General features: G+C 51.8%; 1 protein-coding gene across 1 annotated transcript in view; it reads left to right on the top strand.

Moving 5' to 3' along the window:
- LOC119949985 (maestro heat-like repeat family member 5) overlaps positions 1-24489 on the top strand; it is a 63854-nt gene that overhangs the window by 21415 nt on the left and 17950 nt on the right. The window contains 10 exon segments of the mRNA XM_038771842.1: positions 5028-5163; positions 8371-8466; positions 9713-9721; positions 9961-10056; positions 11292-11427; positions 12094-12212; positions 14118-14267; positions 15716-15870; positions 19968-20118; positions 21457-21588. Coding sequence (XP_038627770.1) covers positions 5028-5163; positions 8371-8466; positions 9713-9721; positions 9961-10056; positions 11292-11427; positions 12094-12212; positions 14118-14267; positions 15716-15870; positions 19968-20118; positions 21457-21588 — 1180 coding nt within the window.

Below are 24489 nucleotides of genomic sequence, written 5' to 3'. Positions count from 1 at the left end.
GTTGGGTAGGGACCGTCTGTATATGTTGCCAACTTGTACTTCCCAAGCGCTTAGTACAGTGCTCTGCACACAGTAAGCGCTCAATAAGTACGATTGAATGAATGAATTCACCATAAGGCTTTGTCTGCTACTATCACTAGAAGGAGTAACAACGTTGACATTTTTCACCACTTATTTGGTGCCAAGTAACCACTCTAACCTTGCTAGTGTCCTCTATAGCCCATCCCACACACTTCATTCCTCTACCACCACCCTAACCTTGCTGTGGCTTGATCTCATCTCTCTTGCAGCCAACCATCGCCCACGGCCTCCCTCTGGCCTAGAACTTCCACGTACTTCATATCCGACAGATCACCATTCTCCTCCTCTTCAAAGCCATGCTAAAATCATATCTCCTTCAAGAAGACTTTCCTGACTAAGATTTCTTTTCCCCGACCTATTCACCCTCCTTTCTGCCTCGCCTATGTGCTTGGGTCTGTAACCCTTAAACACTTTGAGTGTCATCCCACATCTAGCCCCATAGCACTTAACTGCACATATCCCTCCACTCTGCCCCTTCCCCTATTTGTAATTTATTTTAATATTCACATCCCTATCTATATCGAAAGCTCCCCTTAGGCAAAAATCACAACTACCAACCCTACCGTATTATACTATCCCAAACACTTAGCACAGTGTCCAGCATGCAGTAAGTCCTCAATAAGTACAATTGATTGATTGATCATACTAAGTGCTGGTGCAGATACATGATGATGAGGTCAGACACAGTCCCTGTTCTACGTGGGGCTTACATTCTGGTGGGGTGGGAGCTCCCCATTTTACAGATGAGGAAATGGAGACAACAAGAAGTTAAGCAACTTGCCCAAGGTCACTAGCAGGTAAGTGGATTAGAACCCAGGTCTCCTGACTCCCAATCTAGTGATCTTTCCACTAGACCACCCCGTTTCTCCTCCATTCATTCATTCAGTCAGTCAGTCGTATTTATTGAGCGCTTACTGTGTGCTGAGCACTATACAAAGCACTTGGGAAGTACAAGTTGGCAACATATAGAGATGGTCCCTACCCAACAGTGGGCTCACAGTCTAGAAGGGGGAGACAGAGAACAAAACAAAACATATTAACAGAATAAAATAAATAGAATAAATATGAACAAGTAAAATAAATTAATAAATATCATCATCATCATCATCATCAATCATATTTATTGAGCGCTTACTATGTGCAGAGCACTGTACTAAGCGCTTGGGAAGTACAAATTGGCAACATATAGAGACAGTCCTTACCCAACAGTGGGCTCACAGTCTAAAAGGGGGAGACAGAAAACAAAACCAAACATACTAACAAAATAAAATAGAATAGATATGTACAAATAAAATAAGTAAATAAATACATAGAGTAATAAATATGTACAAACATATATACATATATACAGGTGCTGTGGGGAAGGGAAGGAGGTAAGATGGGGGGGATGGGGAGGGGGACGAGGGGGAGAGGAAGGAAGGGGCTCAGTCTGGGAAGGCCTCCTGGAGGAGGTGAGCTCTCAGCAGGGCCTTGAAGGGAGGAAGAGAGCTAGCTTGGCGGATGGGCAGAGGGAGGGCATTCCAGGCCCGGGGGATGACGTGGGCCGGGGGACGATGGCGGGACAGGTGAGAGCGAGGTACGGTGAGGAGATTAGCGGCGGAGGAGCGGAGGGTGCGGGCTGGGCTGGAGAAGGACAGAAGGGAGGTGAGGTAGGAGGGGGCGAGGTGATGGACAGCCTTGAAGCCCAGGGTGAGGAGTTTCTGCCTGATGCGCAGATTGATTGGTAGCCACTGGAGATTTTTGAGGAGTAGAGTAAATAGAGTAATAAATACGTACAAACATATATACATATATACAGGTGCTGTGGGGAAGGGAAGGAGGTAAGGCGGGGGGATGGAGAGGGGGAGGAGGGGGAGAGGAAAGAGGGGGCTCAGTCTGGGAAGGCCTCCTGGAGAAGGTGAACTCTCAGTAGGGCCTTGAAGGAAGAAAGAGAGCTAGCTTGGCGGATGGGGGGAGGGAGGGCATTCCAGGCCCGGAGGATGACGTGGGCCAGGGGTTGATGGCAGGACAGGCGAGAACGAGGCACGGTGAGGAGATTAGTGGCAGAGGAGCGGAGGGTGCGGGCTGGGCTGTAGAAGGAGAGAAGGGAGGTGAGGTAGGAGGGGGTGAGGTGATGGAGAGCCTTGAAGCCCAGGGTGAGGAGTTTCTGCCTGATGTGTAGGTTGATTGGTAGCCACTGGAGATTTTTGAGGACTCCTCAAAAATCCTCAAAGCACTGTTCTAAGCACTGGGAAGGTTACAAGGTGATCAGGTTGTCCCATGGGGGGCTCATAGTTTTAGTCCCCATTTTACAGATGAGGTAACTGAGGCACAGAGAAGTTAAGTGACTTGTCCAAAGTCACACAGCTGACAGTTAGCGGAGTCAGGATTTGAACCCATGACCTCTGACTCCAAAGCCCATGCTCTTTCCAGGGAGCCACACTGCTTCTCCAATGGTCCCTACCCAACAATGGGCTCACAGTCTAGAGGAGGGAGACAGACAACAAAACAAACCATGTGGACAGGTGTCAAGTCATCAGAATAAATAGAAGTAAAGCTAGATGCATATCATTAACAAAATAAACAGAATAGTAAATATGTACAAGTAAAATGAATAGGGTAATAAATATGTACAAACATATATACAGGTGCTGTGGGGAGGGGAAGGAGGTAGGGCGGGGGGGATGGGGAGGGGGAGAGGAAATAGGGGGCTTAGTCTGGAAAGGCCTCCTGGAGGAGGTGAGCTCTCAGTAGGGCTTTGAAGGGAGGAAGAGAGCTAGCTTGGCGGATGTGCAGAGGGAGGGCATTCCAGGCCAGGGGGAGGATGTGGGCCGGGGCCCGACAGCAGGACAGGCGAGAACGAGGCACAGTGAGGAGGTTAGTGGCAGAGGAGCAGAGGGTGCGGGCTGGGCTGTAGAAGGAAAGAAGGGAGGTGAGGTAGGAGGGGGGGAGGTGATGGACAGCCTTGAAGCCCAGGGTGAGGAGTTTCTGCCTGATGTGTAGGTTGACTGGTAGCCACTGGAGATTTTTGAGGAGGGGAGTAACATGCTCAGAGCATCTCTGCACAAAGATGAACCGGGCAGTGGGGTGAAGTATAGACTGAAGTGGGGAGAAACAGGAGGATGGGAGATCAGAGAGGAGGCTGATGCAGTAATCCAGTTGGGATAGGATGAGACATTGAACCAGCAGGGTAGAGCTGTTTGGATGGAGAGGAAAAGGCAGATCTTGGCAATGTTGCGGAGGTGAGACCGGCACGTTTTGGTGACGGATTGGATGTGAGGGGTGAATGAGAGAGCGGAGTCGAGGATGACACCAAGGTTGCGGGTTTGTGAGACGGAAAGGATGGTAGTGCCGTCAACAGTGATGGTAAAGTCAGGGAGAGGGCAGGGTTTGGGAGGGAAGACAAGGAGTTCAGTCTTGGACATGTTGAGTTTTAGGTGGTGGGCAGACATCCAGATGGAGATGTCCTGAAGGCAGGAGGAGATGTGAGCCTGAAGGGAGGGAGAGAGAGCAGGGGCAGAGATGTAGATTTCGGTGTCATCAGCATAAAGATGATAGTTGAAGCCGTGGGAGCGAATGAGTTCACCAAGGGAGTGAGTGTAGATAGAGAACAGAAGGGGATCAAGAACTGACCCATGAGGAACCCCTACAGTAAGGGGATGGGAGGGGGAGGAGGAGCCCGCAAAGGAGACTGAGAATGAATGGCCAGAGAGGTAAGAGGAGAACCAGGAGAGGACCGAGTGTGTGAAGCCAAGGTTGGATAGCATGTTGAGTAGAAGGGGGTGGTCCACAGTGTTGAAGGCAGCTGGGAGGTCGAGGTGGATTAGGATAGAGTAGGAGCCTTTGGATTTGGCAAGCAGGAGTTCATTGGTGACCTTTGAGAGGGCAGTTTTGGTGGAATGTAGGGGATGGAAGCCAGATTGGAGGGGGTTGAGGAGAGAGTTGGCATTGAGGAATTCAAGGCAGTGGGTGTAGACGACTCATTCAAGGAGTTTGGAAAGGAATGGTAGGAGGGAGATAGGGTGATAAATAGAAGGGGAGGTGGGGTCAAGAGAGGGTTTTTTTAGGATGGGGGAGACGTGGGCATGTTTGAAGGCAGAGGGGAAGGAACCAGTGGAGAGTGAGCGGTTGAAGATGGACGTTGAGGAGGGGAGGAGGGAAGGGACGAGAGATTTCATAAGATGAGAGGGAATCCACCTCAGATGGCTGAGATGGATGCTCTGGGTGTCTGTCAGCCAAACTGCATGGTCTTTCTGGATGGGGAGGGGACTGATCTCCAACCTGCCACCGGGGGCCTAGACCCCTTGTAAAAGGGATAGGTAAAGACAGGCAGATTGGCTGTTCCGGACCCAGTCCATCAGGTCCTTGTTTGAGTGTCTGTGCCCTCGGCAGGCAAAGCTAGGACTTCCCGCTCACCCCGCTGTGACTCCCAAGCCCAGAAATCCCTCTGCTTCCTGTTTTCTCTCTAGCACCAAGAACCACGCAGGAGGGAGCACTGCTGAAAATGCTCCTAGCTCAGATGTGTGCTCAGTTTCTCCAAAGGCCAGGGTGGAAGCACCATGATCTGGTGGATAGAGCACAGGCTTGGGAGTCAGAAGGACCTGGGCTCTAATCCTGGCTCCCCCACTTGTCTGTTGTGTGATCTTGGGCATGTCACTTCACTTCATCTGGGGATTACAGGGATTACAACTGTGAGCCCCATGTGGGACATGGACTGTGTCCAACCTGATTACCTTGTATATACCTTAGTGCTTAGTACAGTACCTGCATCATAGTAAGCAACTAACAAAGATCTTAAAAAAAAAGGCTAAGCTCTTCCCCCACCTGGACCTCTGGGTTCTCCCTCACCTCCTGCCTCCACCTATCATGATCCCGTTAACCATGGGGGCCGGGGTGCAATGATGGGTGGCGGGGTGGGGTTGCAAAGTGACAAGCCCAGAGAGTTTTCTTTGCTCCTCTCTCACCAGCAAGCTGAGACAAGCTCTGGAGCCCAAGAAGAAATCTCACTTGCTCTTCACATGCTTCCGAAGCGTGTTCACACTGCCCCCGATGGAAATGTTGGAGAAGCATATGTGCCTTCTGACCAACCCTCCTGATGTCCAAGTGAGCCACCCCTCTGCACCCTCACAGCCCACCATCCTTTCCCAAGCTTCCGGGGTCTTCTCTGAACACCTGTGTGCCCTCTGGTTCCTTCCTGCTGGCCACGAGGATGCCAAAGAGGCCCTGAGCAGTGCCACATGGGCTCAATGAGGTGCTACATGGGCTCGGAGTGGTGGACCATCAGCCCTGACTCCGTCTCCCAAAGTGGCTGCTGGACCCCTGGAGGAACAGTGTGACAGATGCCCACCTGGACAGTCACTGTTACTAATGCTCAGGGACGGTCCATCTAACTTTTCTGTCCTTGGAGATGGTCCATTTAGCCTCCCTGCTCTTCTCTACTTAGAGCCCCCAGACCCCTGAGTGGCCAAAATGAATCTATCCAACTTGTCCTGAGTCTACTGAGTCCCTTCCCCCCACCCATATCACACCAGCACAATGACCCACACACTGACCCATGTGGCACTTGGGCCCGGCATCTGTTGGCAGGGGAAGAGATTGACACCACTGGCTAAAATGTGGAGTTTGGATTTACTCTCTGTGGATTTGGGTCATCCAGCTCCTGGTCACCAATGTGGGGAGAGAGAAGGCAGAGTGTTGGCAGTAGGTCAGGCCAGAGGCCCTATTTTGGGACAAGACCTGGATTGGTGGGGAAATGAAAGTCCCAGGTCAGGGAATCACAGGCTGCTCCCTGGCTGTTAACATATTGCCCTCAGGGCCAGTAGCGGGGAGTCCCTCCCTCAGGCGAATCCCAAACCCACTGGCCTCTCTTGTCCATTCATTCAGTCGTATTTATTGAGCACTTATTGTGTGCAGAGCACTGTACTAAGCGCTTGGGAAGTACAAGTTGGCAACATATCATCATCAATCGTATTTATTGAGCACTTACTGTGTGCAGAGCACTGTATTAAGCACTTGGGAAGTACAAATTGGCAACATATAGAGACAGTCCCTACCCAACAGTGGGCTCACAGTCTAAAAGGGGGAGACAAAACCAAACATACTAACAAAATAAAATAAATAGAATAGATATGTACAAGTAAAATAAATAAATAAATAAATAGAGCAATAAATATGTACAAACATATATACATATATACAGGTGCTGTGAGGAAGGGAAGGAGGTAAAATGGGGGAGATGGAGAGGGAGACAAGGGGGAGAGGAAGGAAGGGGCTCAGTCTGGGAAGGCCTCCTGGAGGAGGAGAGCTCTCAGTAGGGCCTTGAAGGGAGAAAGAGAGCTAGCTTGGCGGATGGGCAGAGGGAGGGCATTCCAGACCCGGGGGATGACGTGGGCCGGGGGTCGATGGCAGGACAGGTGAAAACGAGGTACGGTGAGGAGATTAGCGGCAGAGGAGCGGAGGGTGCGGGCTGGGCTGTAGAAGGATAGAAGGGAGGTGAGGTACGAAGGGGCGAGGGGATGGAGAGCCTTGAAGCCCAAGGTGAGGAGTTTCTGCCTGATGCGCAGATTGATTGGTAGCCACTGGAGATTTTTGAGGAGGGGAGTGATATGCCCAGAGCGTTTCTGGACAAAGATAATCCGGGCAGCGGCATGAAGTATGGATTGAAGTGGAGAGAGACACGAGGATGGGAGATCAGAGAGAAGGCTGATGCAGTAGTCCAGACGGGATAGGATGAGAGCTTGAATGAGCAGGGTAGCGGTTGGGATGGAGAGGAAAGGGCGGATCTTGGCCATGTTGTGGAGCTGAGACCGGCAGGTTTTGGTGACGGCTTGGATGTGAGGGGTGAATGAGAGAGCGGAGTCGAGGATGACACCAAGGTTGCGGGCTCGTGAGACGGGAAGGATGGTAGTGCCGTCAACAGTGATGGGAAAGTCAGGGAGAGGGCAAGGTTTGGGAGGGAAGACAAGGAGTTCAGTCTTCGACATGTTGAGCTTTAGGTGGCGGGCAGACATCCAAATGGAGATGTCCTGAAGGCAGGAGGAGATGCGAGCCTGGAGTGAGGGGGAGAGAGCAGAGGCAGAGATGTAGATCTGGGTGTCATCAGCGTAGAGATGATAGTTGAAGCCGTGGGAGCGAATGAGGTCACCAAGGGAGTGCGTGTAGATCGAGAACAGAAGGGGACCAAGCACTGAACCTTGGTGAACCCCCACAGTGAGAGAATGGGAGCGGGAGGAGGAGCCTGCAAAAGAGACTGAGAAAGAACGACCAGAGAGGTAAGAGGAGAACCAGGAGAGGACGGAGGAGAGGACGGAGTCTGTGAGATGAGAGGGAATGGGGTCAGAAGCACAGGTGGCCGGAGTAGCACTTGAGAGGAGGGAGGAGAGCTCATCTGAGGATACTGCTGGGAAGGATGGGAGAATAGCAGAGAGTGTTGAGAGCCGGGGGGTTGGAGAAGGGGGGGAAGTGACTTTGGGGAGGTCAGACCTGATGGATTTAATTTTGTTAATGAAGTAGGAGGCCAGATCTTTGGGGGTGAGAGGCCAGATCGTTGGGGGTGAGAGGCCATATAGAAACGGTCCCTACCCAACAGCAGGCTCACAGTCTAGAAGGGGGAGACAGACAACAAAACAAAACATATTAACAAAATAAAATAAATAGAATAGTAAATATGTACAAGTAAAATAGAGTAATAAATCTGTACAAACATATATACAGGTGCTGTGGGGAGGGGAAGGAGGTAGGGCTGGGGGATGGGGAGGGGGAGAGGAATAGGGGGGCTCAGTCTGGGAAGGCCTCCTGGAGGAGGTGAGCTCTCAGTCCACACTCGTTCCCACCCCAGCGAGAGCCTTCCCCAAGGGAGAGTCCGGCACCCCCTTAGGCACCACAGCAGGCAGACCACCCTTTGGTCCATGAGGCAAGACAGTAAGCGCTTAGTACAGTGCTCTGCACATAGTAAGCGCTCAATAAATACGATTGATTGATTGATTGATTGGAGTCCGAGTTCGGCCCTGGCCCTGAGCCCATGCGACCTCCACTGGTGAGACTCTGCTCTGGGCCCCTGCTGAGCATCCTCAAATCCCCACACACCCGTTCCTCCATGCACTGGAGGCAGCAGGGAGGCGAGGCAAGTGCTCTGCACACAGTAAATGCTCAATAAATACGATTGAATGAATGAATGAGGCAAGGGGACACAAGGTGAGAGGAGCAGAGATGAGAGAAGAGAGGAGGGGAAGAGGAGCCCCTCAGCATCCCCATTTCTCCCCACTCCCTTTCCCAAGGGGCACCCGAGAACAGATTTTTCTTCCACCCTAGGCCCTGTTCGAGGAGACCAGGGAGGCCCTGGAGAAGATTCTTCAGAGCTTCCTCTCTGAGAACCCATGTCCTGAAGAACTCCACTGCCTCGTTGGAGTAAGTTTGGGAGGTGGCCTGAGGAATCACCAGGGAATTCCTAGTGACGTCGCTCTCCTCGTAAAAATGAGGAAGGGGGAGGAAAGGATGGGACAGGAAAAGGGGCCCTGGGGGGGCTAGGGTTTCTGGGGACAGCAGACTCAAGTTTCATGGAACACCCTTGAGACACCTCAGTACTCTGTTTAACACAGGAGAAGAAGCAGGGCCTAGTCAAAAGACCACAGGACTGGGAGTCAGGAGACCTGTGATCTAATCCTGACTCCGCCACTTGCTCGTTGTGTGATCTTGGGCAAGTCATTTAACTTCTCTGGTCCTCTGTTTCCTCCTCTGCAAAATGGGGATGAAATACCTAATTTCCCTCTTCCTTAGACTGTGAGCTGAGCTCCAGGTGGGACAGGGCCTATTTTGGATGTGCTTGTCATGTATCTACTCCAGCGCTTAGTACAGTGCTTGACACTGAACAAATACCACAATCATTATTATTGTTTTTATTATAATTATGAATAGCCACTACTGAATCAGCCTCCCAGCCTGACTAGCCCAGAACTCTATCACTAATGGGACCCCAATACATTTGGAGGGACTGTGTGCTGGTTGCCCTGCAGGTTGCCCACTCAGCAGTCCTGACTTTCCCCCTCTCCATCCCTCCAGTATCCCAGCATGGCCCATCCAACTCCCCAGACTTGTTGAGGAGAGGAAAGACCTGCCCCACAGTCCCTCCACTGAACGCTCAGGGGAAAGGCAAAGGAGGAGAAGACTCCCCATATCTATTTCTCCATTGAGACTGGCCTTGAAGGCAGGGAGAAATTGGGTCTTAAGCAGAAACCTCAGCAAGCTGTAAGAGACTCCAGGAACTCCGGGTTGACATTCAGGGAATCTAAATCAATGAGCCCAGGTTTTTTGTCTCCTTTACTGGGAGACATCCCCAACCCCTGCCCCCTTCTGTCTTCTGGAACCTGGACTCTCCCGCATGTCTTCCCAGCACATGTACACTCCGCTCCTCTGCTGCTAATCTCCTCACCATACCTCGTTCTCGCCTGCCCCACCATCGACCCCCGGCCCACGTCATCCCCCGGGCCTGGAATGCCCTCCCTCTGCCCATCCGCCAAGCCAGCTCTCTTCCTCACTTCAAGGCCCTACTAAGAGCTCACCTCCTCCAGGAGGCATTCCCAGATTGAGCCCCTTCCTTCCTCTCCCCCTCGTCCCCCTCTCCATCCCCCATCTTACCTCCTTCCCTTCCCCACAGCACCTGTATATATGTATATATGTTTGTACATATTTATCACTCTATTTATTAATTTATTTTACTTGTACATATCTATTCTATTTATTTTATTTTGTATGTTTGGTTTTGTTCTCTGTCTCCCCCTTTTAGACTGTGAGCCCACTGTTGGGTAGGGACTGTCTCTATATGTTGCCAACTTGTGCTTCCCAAGCGCTTAGTACAATGCTCTGCACACAGTAAGTGCTCAACAAATACGGTTGATGATGTACAGCTGGCTGGCATCTGAGCGAGCCCACGAGAGACAGCGGGCCATGAAGAGCTGTGTTTCACTCCTCAGATTCACTTACCAGAACCTTTGTTTTGATGTGAGTAGCCATATCCTCCTCCTCCTCCTCTCTCTCTCTCTTTCTCTGTCTCTCTCTGTCTCTGTCTCTCTCTCTCCCTCTCTCTCCCTCCCTCTCCCTCTCCCTCCCTCCTTCCCTCCCTGCCCTCCCTGCCCTCCCTTTATAGCCCTTAGATCACTCCACTCCCCAGCTTCAAAACCCTGTGGAATGGCCATTGCCTAGAGGAGGCTTCCCCATTCATCTCTCACCTTCCCCCAACTGCCACCTTAGCCCAGGAGTGCTCATAACACCTCGGTCCCCCTATCACTCATGCACATGTGAAGGAGCAGCGTGGCCTAGTGGAAAGAGCATGGGTCTCGGAGTTAGAGGACCTGGGTTCTGCTCCAGGCTTTGTCCTTTGCCTGTTGTATAACCTTAGGCTAATCATTTCACTGCTCTGTACCTCAGTTTACTCATCTGTAAAATGGGGATTAACTTCTATCTACCTCAGTGCTTAGAACAGTACTTGACACATAGTAAGAGCTTTACAAATACAAAGAGATAATAATAATAACAAACATCATCTTTATACTCTACTACCTCCTCTTATCAATGTAGGGCTAATGAGAATATTCTGTCGTTAAATTATCTTAGACCTTTCAACTAATCAGTGCCTGCCACATAGTAAGTGCTTAACAAATATCATCAAAAAAAATTTTAAAATCAGTCCTTCAATAAAGGTTATTGCAGAGGATTGAATCAATCAATCAAATTTATTGAAGGCTTACTGTGTGCAGAGAACTGTGCTGAGAACTTGGGAGAGAACAATATAATAATATAGTAGACACATTCCCTGCCCACAGTGAGCTTACAGTCTACAGGGGGAGAAAGACTTTAATTTAAATAAATAAATTACAAATACATACATAAGTGCTGCAGAGCTAGAGTTGAGAGCAAATCAGGGTGACACAGAAAGGAGGGTGAGAAAAAAAATGAGGATTTAGTCAGGGAAGGCCTCTTGAAGGAGATGTGCCTCCAATAATGTGCCTGCTTTGAAAGTGGGAGAGTAATTGTCGAATGGTACTCTCTGGACAGATACTACATGTCTTCTGATTTGGCCTGTCTCTCTCTCTCTCTCTCTCTCTCTCTCTCTCTCTCTCTCTCTCTCTCTGTCTGTGCATCTCCCTCTGGCTCCCTCTGGCTCTGCATTATCCCCTGCCTTGCACACCCCCCCACACACCCCCCAACCATGCCCTCATCTCCTCCCTCCGTCTCAGTCATCTTTGGAGTTCAGGCACATCGGGCACTTGGTGGGAATGCTGGGCTTGCTGTGCCGGGACCCTGACAGGGTCACCCACCATTTGGACCTAGAAGGGATTGGCTACCTGTGGCTGCTGCTGCTACGTCACAAAGTTGAGGAAGCGCTACAGGCTCGGGGCTCTCTGCAAATGGGGCACAAACCTCACCCCAGGAGACCTCCAGACCTGAGCACCGACACAAACACCCCTGCCACAGTGGCCCATACCAAAGTGCTAAGCGCTTAGTACAGTGCTCTGCACACAGTAAGCGCTCAATAAATACAATTGAATGAATGCCACCACAATGGCCCCCACCACAACTGCCCTGTCCACAACTGCCCACACCACAATGGCTGCCACCATGACTGCTCCCGCTTCAACAGCCCCCGCCACAACAGCACCTACCACAACAGCCCTGCCATGACAGCCCCCACTACGACTTCCCCCACCACAAATGCCACCACCTCAGCTGTCTCTACTCCCACCCTTTCTGCCTGGGCCCCCTCCCCTTTCTCCTCTCATGTCCCTGCCATCCTGCAGGACACACCAGACCTCATTCAGGACAACAAGTTGTTGTGCCTGGCATACTTTTCTCATTGTATTCTAGACCATTCTAGACCTTGGGAGACTGGGCCCAAGACATTTCTCTTCATTCTTACCCATGGGGAAACTTAGGTCCCAGAGAGGTTCAAGGGCACGTAGCCAGCTGCTCCAAGGAAGGACAAGGACTCCTGCCTCCGGCTGTATGTGCCCAGGGTATTCAAGTGTCTTTCTGGGCCAAGTCTGAAGGAGGACCTCAGTGTCATGGGCCCAGAGCTGGAGGCTTTCAAGGGATTCAGACAGCAGTCAATGCCTTCAGACCTGGCTTTTCTCACCAACTACAGCTCCCAGGTTGTCAAGGTCAGTGTCATTAGCCATGGGCTATCTATCTGGTTCAGAACTCTGCTCCGCTCAGAAGCAGCGTGGCCTAGCAGATAAAGCACAGTCCCGGGAGTCAGAATGATCTGGGTTCTAATCCCCACTCTGGCACTTGTCTGCTATGTGACCTTGGGCAATCCACTTCACTTCTTTGGGCCTCACTTACCTTATTTGTAAAATGGGGATGAAAACTGTGAGCCCCAGGTGGGACATGGACTGTGTTCAACCTGTCTATCTTGCATCTAGCCCAGCACTTAGCATAGTGCCTAGCACACAGTAAGCGCTTAAAAAGTACCATTAAAAAAAAACAACCTCTCCCTCTGCCCCAGTCAGCCTCATGGGCCATCTGGCTTGGAAATCTGTCCCTGCCATGGTCAGTCCAATGGGCCATCTGGCTGGTAACTCTGTCCCTGCCACAGTCAATGCCGTGGACCATATGGTTTGGAACTCTATCTCTGCCAGCAGCACTGGGATGCTTGGAAGGACTGAGAGCTGGTTGCCTTCCTGGACACCTAGTCTCATGGTCCATTAGAGATGGACCACCATCCAACACACAAGGGAAGCAGCGTGGCCTCATGGAAAGAGCATGAACCTGGGAGTCAGAGGACCTGGGTTCTAATTCTGTCTCCACCACTTGTCTGCTGTGTGACTTTCGACAAGTCACTTAGCTTCTCTGGGCCACAGTCTAAACTGTAAAATAGAGATTCAATACCTGTTTTCCCTCTTATTTAAACTACAAACCCCATTGTAGGACAGGGACTCCGTCCAACCTGATCAACTTGTATCTACCCCAGCACTTAGGAAAGGTGTTTGATACATATTAAACACTTAATATAGTAATAATAATAATACCCCAGACGCTTCCCTCTCCATCTCTAACTTTCCCTCCATGAATCCCTCATCCATGAACTTATTTAAAATCAGAAACCCAAGAAATTCCAGATTTGAAGGTGGAAATTTGCCTAGCTAGCTGTGGAGTGCTGAGTGCTAGCCCGGTTGTTTTGGGCACCATCACCTCCATATCCTCACAGGACCCCGCAGCCCTGCTTTCCCAAGCTTCTGGGACTGCTCCCCTCCCATTCTGCTCTTATTGCCTCAGCCCCTATCCCTCGCCTTCTACCTTGGAGGACGAGGCCCTGAAAAACACAGGAAAACTTTCAGTGTGAAAAGACACGGCAGTTGTCCGAGCCGTTGAGGAAGCCACCCAGCAGTCATGAACCTCCAGCGGTAGCTCATCCACCTCCGCATCAGACAGGAACCCCTTACCATTGGCTGAAAAGCCCCCAGTCAGCTTTCCCCCTCCTACCTTACCTCCCGGATCTACTAGAGGTCACCTCGCACATGCTGCTCCTCTGGAGCCAGCTTACTTGCTCACCGTGCCTCGATCTCATCTACCTTGATGCCGACCCCTTTCCCTCATCCTCCCTCTGGCCTGCAACTCCCTCCCCCTCCATACATGCCAGACCACCACTCTCTCCGCCATGGTGAAGGCCATGGGTTTAAGACATTTGCTTTAAAGTTCTGTGGGCATTTACTTTTTCTGTGGATTGTGTAGCAGTTTACAACAGATCACAGAAGAAACTAAGCAACTACCTGAAAACTGTAGTTTCTGAAGCTACTATCAACCCACACCTTAACTTCAAATACTGTGAACCAGTCCAACTCTTGACCCTTGCTTTCCATGTTGAGGAAGTGACTGTCAGCTGGTGAGTGGGTGTAGGTCCCTTAAGCCCCTCCTGGAACCCCTGCTCAAAAACTCTGTTTCCTGCCACAGACTGGCTGGCCCAAGTCCCTTGGGGAAAGAAGGGGATAGGAGAGCAAGCAGTAGTCCATAATTACTTCCCAAAGACCAAGGGCTCAGAGTAACCATCCCCCTGTCCGGCACAGGCCTTTGGGGACCATCTCTCCCTAGCCCAGCTCCGGGATCTCATCTGGACAGTGTTAGAAGGCATGCAAGGCTCTGTCCACTTCCGTGTTGAGGCTGCTGCTGACATGCTCCTTGCCATTCTAGAGGACTTTGGGGCCAAGCTTGAAAAGGTGAGCGGGGGAGTGGGAGAGAGGTGGGGGAAGGGGAGCAGGAGGAGGGAGTCCAGAGTCCAGAGTTTCCAGCCTCGAAGGTGGATCCTTGATTGGTGGCCGCCAGCTCCGGCAACCAAGAACCCAGGTATGGGCTGGGCCTGGGCACACCCTCCCATGGTCACCCCTCAGCTCTCCCCATCCAGCAGGCCAGAAACAGGGAGAGATTCCAGCCTCTGGCAAATGTCATGGCATCACCTCTTCCCGCTCTGGGCCCTCCAAGCCCCCCAAGTCTTGTGACCTCTCCCCAAGACCCCCAAGCTTCCCAAAGCAAATTCTGCATTCTCCAGCACAAGGGGAGGTGGAATGGGGGCAAATGGGCCCACGTCCAACAATCGGGCTGGGGTTGGGCCTCACCCCTGAGAGACCCGTCAAGCTCAAGCTGAACAACTTCTGGACCGAGCAAACCTCTCCCTGACCTCTTCCTCTCTGACCTCTGTGGGCCAAAGGTTAGCAGAGGGGGCCTCCTCACAGGAGCCCTGCCCCGACTGCCCTCACTAGAATGCTGGTCTGGGGCCTCTGGGCCCCAGATGCTTCCAAATGGATGTGACGGTGGACAGAGTCTCCTCTGGTCGAGAGTGACAGGGTGAGGCTGGATCCGAGACGTCAGGACCGAGAAACCACATGGAATTGATGACAGGGCTGGTGGTTTTGCCCTGCTGCACCACTCGCTTTCTCTCATCTCTGTTTATCCTGTTCCCACTGGGGCAAGGTGCTCCATAAGCGAGGAAGTGGGCAGAAGCGCAGCCCAGGGAAGAGTGAGCACAAAAGTCTTTGTGTGCAGGACCCTGTGACTTCCCACATGACCTCTGTATAGTGCTAACGCTGTGCTGCAGCACCTTGGCCTGGGCCAAGAGGTTGCCTTGGTCAAAGCCACAGCCTTCACCACCCACATCGGCAGAAAATTCTTTGGATTGCTGCTGTGCTTATCAACTTCACTGTGGTGGTTCTTCAGTCAGAAACCTTCACCTCTTGTGGCCCGGCCACAGCAGGGTGGCCCGGGACTAGAATCAAGGCAGGGATCCAAGCTAATTCTCCACCCAGGACAGGGTGGGGCCTATTTCCACAGAGCCTCCCCAACAGGAAGCTGGAGAGGAAGAGCTGGTGTAGGTCGTAGCCTCGGGGCTGATTTGCTCAGAACCCTGCTCCAGCCTTCCTGTTGTGGACTGTGAAACCCTCCAGCTCCACCCCTAACCAGTTCTTCATCTTCTGCTCCCCAACTTAGAACCTTCCTCTGCGGTTCACGTTTCCTCCTTGGGGTCGAAAGTAGCACTGATTTTGAGAAGTGCCTAAAGCGGGAGGGGTGCAGGAGCCGGTGGGCAAGGCGGGAAAGAACCCCAACTCCTGGGCTTCCTGGCGCTCCAGAGTCTTGGGGCCACACCCAGCCGGCAGGCTTTGTACCCATGCAGGTGGCCGACATCGGCAGGACTCTCTACCTGCAGCTGGCCTCCATCCGTTCCGTGGCCATCAAAACTACCGCGCTGAAGGCCCTCACCCTGCTGGCCAGGGATCATACCTGGGAGCTGGTGTCTGCCTTCCTGGAGTTCTCGCTACCGCCAGACAGGTGAGGGGTGAGAGGCCACAGTGGCGATCCGACAGAGAACACGAGCCCCTGCGATTGCCAAGGAGTCTTCACTTGAGTGACCTTGCTGTCCTTACTCTGCCCATTCTTTACCCACCTGGAGAAACTGAGACTCAGAGAAGCCAAGTGAAACATTAAATCGCTGAAAACTAATCCCCAAGCAAAAATTCACCTTGCTGTTATGAGAGGGGAATCCAAAAGACATCCCTATTACAATGCACTCCTGGATACATAACCTGCCAGCAGCAAACACAGACTCTTACATCCTTAAAAGGGCTCCCAAAAGCACAAAAATTTTCCACAAGACACTCGTGGCAGCTCCCTAGCAAAGGACAAGAGAGGATGATCAAAAATCAATCAATCAATCGTATTTATTGAGCGCTTACTGTGTGCACAGCACTGTACTAAGCGCTTGGGAAGTACAAGCTGGCAACATATAGAGACAGTCCCTACCCAACAGTGGGCTCACAGTCTAAAAGGGGGAGACAGAAAACAAAACAAAACCTACTAACAAAATAAAATAAATAGAATAGATATGTACAAGTAAAATGAATAAATAAATAGAGTAATAAATACGTACAAACATATATACATATATACAGGTGCTGTGGGGAAGAGAAGGATGTAAGATGCGGGGGATGGAGAGGGGGGCGAGGGGTAGAGGAAGGAAGGGGCTTAGTCTGGGAAGGCCTCCTGGAGGAGGTGAGCTCTCAGTAGGGCCTTGAAGGGAAGAAGAGAGCTAGCTTGGCGGATGGGCAGAGGGAGGGCATTCCAGGCCTGGGGGATGACGTGGGCCGGGGGTCGATGGCGGGACAGGTGAGAACGAGGTACGGTGAGGAGATTAGCGGCAGAGGAGAGGAGAGTGCGGGGTGGGCTGTAGAAGGAGAGAAGGGAGGTGAGGTAGGAGGGGGCGAGGTGATGGACAGCCTTGAAGCCCAGGGTGAGGAGTTTCTGCCTGATGCACAGATTGATTGGTAGCCACTGGAGATTTTTGAGGAGGGGAGTAATATTCCCACAGTGTTTCTGGACAAAGACAATCCGGGCAGCAGCATGAAGTATGGATTGAAGTGGGGAGAGACAAGAGGGTGGGAGATCAGAGAGAAGGCTGACGCAGTAGTCCAGACGAGATAGGATGAGAGCTTGAACGAGCAGGGTAGCAGTATGGATGGAGAGGAAAGGGCGGATCTTGGCAATGTTGCAGAGCTGAGACCAGCAGGTTTTGGTGACAGCTTGGATTTGAGGGGTGAATGAGAGAGCGGAGTCGAGGATGACACCAAGGTTGTGGGCTTGTGAGACGGGAAGGATGGTAGTGCCGTCAACAGAGATGGGAATGTCAGGGAGAGGGCAGGGTTTGGGAGGGAAGACAAGGAGTTCAGTCTTGGACATGTTGAGTTTGAGGTAGCGGGCAGACATCCAGATGGAGATGTCCTGAAGGCAGGAGGAGATGCGAGCCTGGAGAGAGGGAGAGAGAGCAGGGGCAGAGATGGAGATCTGGGTGTCATCAGCGTAGAGATGATAGTTGAAGCCGTGGGAGCAAATGAGGTCACCAAGGCAGTGCGTGTAGATCGAGAACAGAAGGGGACCAAGCACTGAACCTTGGGGAACCCCCACAGTAAGAGGATGGGAGGGGGAGGAGGAGCCTGCAAAAGAGACTGAGAATGAACGACCGGAGAGATAAGAGGAGAACCAGGAGAGGACGGAGTCTGTGAAGCCAAGGTCAGATAGCGTGTTGAGGAGAAGGGGGTGGTCCACAGTGTCGAAGGCAGCTGAGAGGTCGAGGAGGATTAGGACAGAGTAGGAGCCGTTGGATTTGGCAAGCAGGAGGTCATTGGTGACCTTTGAGAGGGCAGTTTCCATGGAATGTAGGGGACGGAAGCCAGACTGGAGGGGGTCGAGGAGAGAGTTGTTGTTGAGGAATTCGAGGCAGCGCATGTAGACGACTCGTTCAAGGAGTTTGGAAAGGAATGGGAGGAGGGATATGGGGCGATAACTAGAAGGTGAGGTGGGGTCAAGAGAGGGTTTTTTTAGGATGGAAGAGACATGGGCATGTTTGAAGGCAGAGGAGAAGGAACCAGTGGAGAGTGAGTGGTTGAAGATGGAAGTTAAGGAGGGGAGAAGGAATGGAGCAAGAGATTTCATGAGATGAGAGGGAATGGGGTCAGAAGCACAGGTGGCCGGAGTAGCACTTGAGAGGAGGGAGGAGAGCTCCTCTGAGGATACTGCTGGGAAGGATGGGAGAGTAGCAGAGAGTGTTGAGAGCCGGGGGGTTGGAGAAGGGGGGGAAGTGACTTTGGGGAGGTCGAACCTGATGGATTTAATTTTGTTAATGAAGTAGGAGGCCAGATCGTTGGGGAGGAGGTGGAGGAACCGGGGGCCTGAGAAGGGAGTTGAATGTACAGAAGAGCTGGCAGGGGTGATGGGCATGGGTGTCAATAAGGGAGGAGAAATACTTTTGTCTGGCAGAAGAGAGGGAGTCTTTTCAGCATATAAGGGGCTCTGCCCAGGTGGATTGGCTTGAATTCCCAGATGATTCTGGGAAATGTATTTCCCAGGAAGGCTTTCTGCATCTCCTCAACCCCTGGCCCTCAGCTTCACCCCTTGACCCCATCTCCAACTCCAGGGGAAAGCCTTCTGGACAGTGTTAGAATGTGGTCACAGAAAGCTGGGCCGTCATATCACAACCCCAACCCCAGCCGGGCATCTTCCCAACCAGTGACCTGGTGCGAGGCTCCTCCCCTAGGGTGGCTGAAACCTTCCCTTCCTGTTCTCAGAACTGCTCTCTCCTGCCCTGCCCCTGTGCCCTCTCTTGCCTTAACGTGGCTCCATTCCATGCTGTTCCAGCCGCACCCCATCCTGTCCTGCCCCACCTTGATCTTGCCCTGTCCTGACCTGCCCCAAGCCCTTCGCTGACCTGCCTTGAGCCCTGTCCCACCACTACCCTGTACTGCCTTGGCAATTTCCTGCCCCTGCCCTGCCTGCCCTGCCCCGTCCAGCCTCATCTGGCCCTGTCCTGAGGAAGAATCATAAAATCAGAGGGTTCAAGCAGTGTTGCCTAGTGGAAAAAGTACAGGTCCGACAGTCAGAAAGCACAGGTCTAGAAGTTCTGCGTTCTAGCCCCAGTTCCGCCACTCTGAGCAAGTCACTGAATCATTCTGTGCTTCAGTTACCTCATCTGTAAAGTGGGGATAACTACCCAGGCTCTGTCCCTCTTAGACTGTGAGTCCCTTGTGGATCTGCTTGCATTGTATCTGCCCCACAGCTGAGTGTACTTGGCCCCTAGTAAGTGCTTAACAAGTATCAAAATTATTATCGTTATTGTGATGGAGCGCTTACCAGTCATTTTGTCTGTCCCTTGTCTCTACACTTAATACCAACCCACCTAAATATAAACATCAGCAACATTCTGAAAGATTCTGCAGAAAGGCAATTCCACAACCTCATTTGGTCACAGATGTCCAAGGTCTTCAAGGCCCCATCCCTAGCTCACATGCCTGACCCCTCCTGCTTGGTAGTCATGCATGTAGAGAAGGGGAGAGATGTGTGCAATTAGCACCCTGGGGCAGTTAGCTGAACTACAAGTCCCATAATGCCATGGGTCTAGATGATGCATGTTACTGCCTGCACCGGAAAGTTGTAAGAGCTTCTGGGATGGGAGCCGACAGACAAACCAGCTTGTCTTTCTCTAGAGTTGATGGGACCATCTGGAACCATCCTCATTCAGGACATAGGCCAGTCTCTTCAAAATGACTGGACTCAGTGTGATTTTCTCCACTAATAATAGTGTTTATTAAATGCCTATTAGGTGTCAAGCATATTGCTTAGCCCTGAGGCAAATTCAAGAGAAAAAGGTCAGGTTCAGTGCCTGTTCCACAAGAGACTCACAGACTACAGGGGAGAGAGAACAAGAATTGAATCCCTATTTTACAGATGAAGTTAAGTGGCTTGCCCAAGTTCACACAGCAGGCAAAATGCAAAGCAGGGACTAGAATCCAAGTTTGTGACTTCCAGTCCTGTACTGTTTCCAATGCTCCAGGCTGCCTCCCTCAATCTAACCAAAATCCTTCCTCTGCCCCCAACAGCCAAGCGTTTGACCTATGGCGGGCAGTGGGCACTGAACAGCACGTCAGCGCAAAGGTGCTGAAGGTCCTTCTGGCTAAGCTGCAGGAACGACCACCCCCGGAGGAAATCAAAGGGGTCATCGAGGAGAAAGCTCACTTCAAGTCCCTTGCTGTGAGTCTCTATGCCAGGATCTAAGTTTTCTGCCACCCTGGGAGAATGGGTTGTGCTTCTGCCACATCTCCCAAGAGCTCGGTATATCGCTCTGTACTCGACTGGTACCCAGCACAATGTTCTGCCTTCAACTAGTGCTCAATGCAGTACTCTGCACTCAGTAGGTGCTCAGTGTAGTGATCTATATTTGATCCAGGACACATTTGGTATAGCTCTCGGCAGTCAGTAAAGGCTCGGAAGAGCACTCTGCACTCAACTGGCACTCAGTACAGCATTCTGCCCTCACTTAGTACTCAGAATAGCCCTCTGCACTCAATAGTCATTCTGTATTGAACTCTGCCCTCAGTAGATGCTCAGTACAGCACTCTGCACTTGGTACACCACATCGCTGCTAAGAAAGAACATGTTGAGCCTGCTCCATTCATGGAGACCTCAGGCTAGAGAGGCATAAGTGCCATTATGTTCCTCTTCCTCCAGGCAGAGCCTCACCACTGACAACCATATTAGACAGGAGAATCTCTTGTGTGCCCAACACCCTCTGGAAAAGGAGAATCCATAGTCTCCCCACCCACCCACGCCAGGGCCCAACAGCTCCTGCTGCTTCCAGTTAGTTCTCCCTGATCGCTAACCTAAATCCTTCATGTTGCAGTGTCAGCTTCTTTTCTCTTGCAGGATCCTTGGAGGAAGAGGTGGGGAACAGCTCAAGGCCACTGTTTCCTCGGAGCAAACCTTTCCTGCTGGTCTTTCAGCCCTTCAGGGAGTTGTTCTCCCCTCCTCTGTCACTTCAGACTGAAGAGTGCCCCGTCTTTCACCTTTTCCTGTGGTTTTTGTTTTCCATCTTGGTTTTATTTCCCCATTTCTCTTTGGCCTCCTGTATCAGCTCCCCACATCCCTCTGCCCCTGATTGGGAAGGCCCCTCCAGATAGACCCAGGGTTCACTCAATCCACCAGTCGGAGATGTTTATTGAGTCCAGAGCACTGTACTAAATGCCTGGGGAGGGCCCACCAGAAGCGAAACTTTTGGTCCCTACCTTCAGAAACTGTATGATCCAACAGGGGAAGCAGGCAGAAGGATGACTTTCAGGAAGTGGAAGAGGAAAAAGGAAGGAAGCAGGAAGGGTACAAGAAGACTGCAAAGACGTTCTGTTTTTGGGTATTGTTTTTGTTTAACTGCCTGGCTTTAGGGCCACTCTGAGCCCTAGATCCTCACCAGCTAAACTCAGCACCCAGAGCCAACCCTTCTCCATGCTACATTTGGGCACCTCAGAATCCTCTTGGGCCCCGGTTCGATCTGGCTCCTCACTCTGTTTCTCTCTCCCCTTCTGGCTGTTCCCACAGGCAATGAACATCCTCCTCGAGGTGTTGTTTGCCCACGAGTTCAAGGCTGCTGTGCAGGAGGCCTACCCAGAGCTCTTCCTGGCTCTCGTCACACAGCTGCACTACATCTTCGAGCTGGGCCTGCCAGGGCAAGCCTGACCCTCAGAGGTACCCTAGCCTGAGGGACACCAAGTGGGGCAAGTGGATGGGTGGACAAGGTCAGCCTTGCCAAGAGTTTCCAAAAAGGAGGAGGTTTGAGGAGTTAGCACTGGCCAATCCACATTCCCACAGACCACTTCTGCCTTCTCCTCCTCATCATCATCATCATACGATTGATCATCATCAATCGTATTTATTGAGCGCTTACTATGTACAGAGCACTGTACTAAGCCCTTGGGAAGTACAAATTGGCAACATATAGAGACAGTCCCTACCCAACAGTGGGCTCACAGTCTAAAAGGGGGAGACAGAGAACAAAAGCAAACATACTAACAAAATAAAATAAATAGAATAGATATGTACAAATAAATAAATAAATAGAGTAATAAATATGTACAAACATATATACATATATACAGGTGCTGTGGGGAAGGGAAGGAGGTAAGATGGGGGGGATGGAGAGGGGGACGAGGGGGAGAGGAAGGAAGGGGCTCAGTCTGGGAAGGCCTCCTGGAGAAGGTGAGCTCTCAGTAGGGCCTTGAAGGGAGGAAGAGAGCTAGCTTGGCGGATGGGCAGAGGGAGGGCATTCCAGGCCCGGGGGATGAGGTGGGCCGGGGGTCGATGGCGGGACAGGCGAGAGCGAGGTATGGTGAGGAGATTAGCGGCGGAGGAGTGGAGGGTGCGGGCTGGGCTGTGGAAGGAGAGAAGGGAGGTGAGGTAGGAGGGGGCGAGGTGATGGACAGCCTTGAAGCCCAGGGTGAGGAGTTTCTGCCTGATGCGCAGATTGATTGGTAGCCACTGGAGATTTTTGAGGAGGGGAATAATATGCCCAGAGTGTTTCTGGACAAAGATAATCTGGGCAGCAGCATGAAGTATGGATTGAAGTGGAGAGAGACATGAGGATGGGAGATCAGAGAGAAGGCTGATGCAGTAGTCCAGATGGGATAGGATGAGAGCTTGAATGAGCAGGGTAGCGGTATGGATGGAGAGGAAAGGGCGGATCTTGGCAATGTTGTGGAGCTGAGACCGGCAGGTTTTGGTGACGGCTTGGGTGTGAGGGGTGAATGAGAGAGCGGAGTCGAGGATGACACCAAGGTTGCGGGCTTGTGAGACGGGAAGGATGGTAGTGCCGTCAACAGAGATGGGAAAGTCAGGGAGAGGACAAGGTTTGGGAGGGAAGACAAGGAGCTCAGTCTTCGACATGTTGAGCTTTAGGTAGTGGGCGGACATCCAGATGGAGATGTCCTGAAGGCAGGAGGAGATGCGAGCCTGGAGAGAGGGGGAGAGAGCAGGGGCAGAGATGGAGATCTGGGTGTCATCAGCGTAGAGATGATAGTTGAAGCTGAGGGAGCGAATGAGGTCACCAAGGGAGTGAGTGTAGATCGAGAACAGAAGGGGACCAAGCACTGAACCTTGGGGAACCCCCACAGTAAGAGGATGGGAGGGGGAGGAGGAGCCTGCAAAAGAGACTGAGAAAAAACGACCGGAGAGATAAGAGGAGAACCAGGAGAGGACGGAGTCTGTGAAGCCAAGGTCAGATAACGTGTTGAGGAGAAGGGGGTGGTCCACAGTGTCGAAGGCAGCTGAGAGGTCGAGGAGGATTAGGACAGAATAGGAGCCATTGGATTTGGCAAGCAGGAGGTCATTGGTGACCTTTGAGAGCGCAGTTTCCGTGGAATGAAGGGGACGGAAGCCAGACTGGAGGGGGTCGAGGAGAGAGTTGTTGTTGAGGAATTCTAGGCAGCGCATGTAGACAACTCGTTCAAGGAGTTTGGAAAGGAATGGTAGGAGGGATATGGGATGATAACTAGAAGGTGAGGTGGGGTCAAGAGAGGGTTTTTTTAGGATGGGAGAGACATGGGCATGTTTGAAGGCAGAGGGGAAGGAACCAGTGGAGAGTGAGTGGTTGAAGATGGAAGTTAAGGAGGGGAGAAGGGATGGAGCGAGGGATTTCATAAAATGAGAGGGAATGGGGTCAGAAGCACAGGTAGCCGGAGTAGCACTTGAGAGGAGGGAGGAGAGTTCCTCTGAGGATACCGCTGGGAAGGATGGGAGAGTAGCAGAGAGTGTTGAGAGCCGGGGGGTTGGAGAAAGTGGGGAAGAGACTTTGGGGAGGTCGGACCTGATGGATTTAATTTTGTTAATGAAGTAGGAGGCCAGATCGTTGGGGGTGAGGGAAGGAGGAGGGGGAGGAACCGGGGGCCTGAGAAGAGAGTTGAATGTACGGAAGAGCTGGCGGGGGTGATGGGCATGGGTGTCAATAAGGGAGGAGAAATAGTTTTGTCTGGCAGAAGAGAGGGCTGAGTTAAGGCAGGAAAGGATAAACTTGAAGTGAACGAGGTTGGCATGGTGTTTAGACCTTCGCCAGCAGCGTTCGGCAGCTCGAGCATAAGAGCAAAGGAGGCGGACAGTGGCAGTGATCCAGGGCTGTGGGTTAGTGGTGCGAGAGCGGCGAAGGGAAAGGGGAGCAAGTGAGTCTAGCTGAGTAGAGAGGGTAGAGTTGAGAGCAGTAATCTGATCATCAAGACTGGGTAGAGAGGAGAGGGCGGCGAGGTGGGGTGTGAGGCGCTCCGAAAGATGGGTGGGGTCCAGAGAGCGGAGATCTCTGTGAGGCAGTAATACAGATTTACAGGGAAAAGGAGTGTGAGTGAGGAGGCAGGTGAGAAGATTATGATCAGAGAGAGGGATTTCAGAGTTGGTGAGGGTGGACACAGTGCAGTGGTAGGAGATGATGAGGTCGAGGGTATGACCCAGTTGGTGCGTGGGTGAGGTGGGGTGGAAGAAGAGGTTGGCAGCGTCGAGGAGAGATAGAAGGTGGGCGGCAGAGGAGTCGTTAGGGATATCCATGTGGATATTGAAGTCTCCGAGGATCAGAGTGGGCATGGAGAAGGAGAG

This window comes from Tachyglossus aculeatus, chromosome X1, assembly GCF_015852505.1.
Source record: "Tachyglossus aculeatus isolate mTacAcu1 chromosome X1, mTacAcu1.pri, whole genome shotgun sequence".
Classification (NCBI taxonomy): domain Eukaryota; kingdom Metazoa; phylum Chordata; class Mammalia; order Monotremata; family Tachyglossidae; genus Tachyglossus; species Tachyglossus aculeatus.
This window is presented reverse-complemented; position numbering and strand designations above follow the sequence as displayed.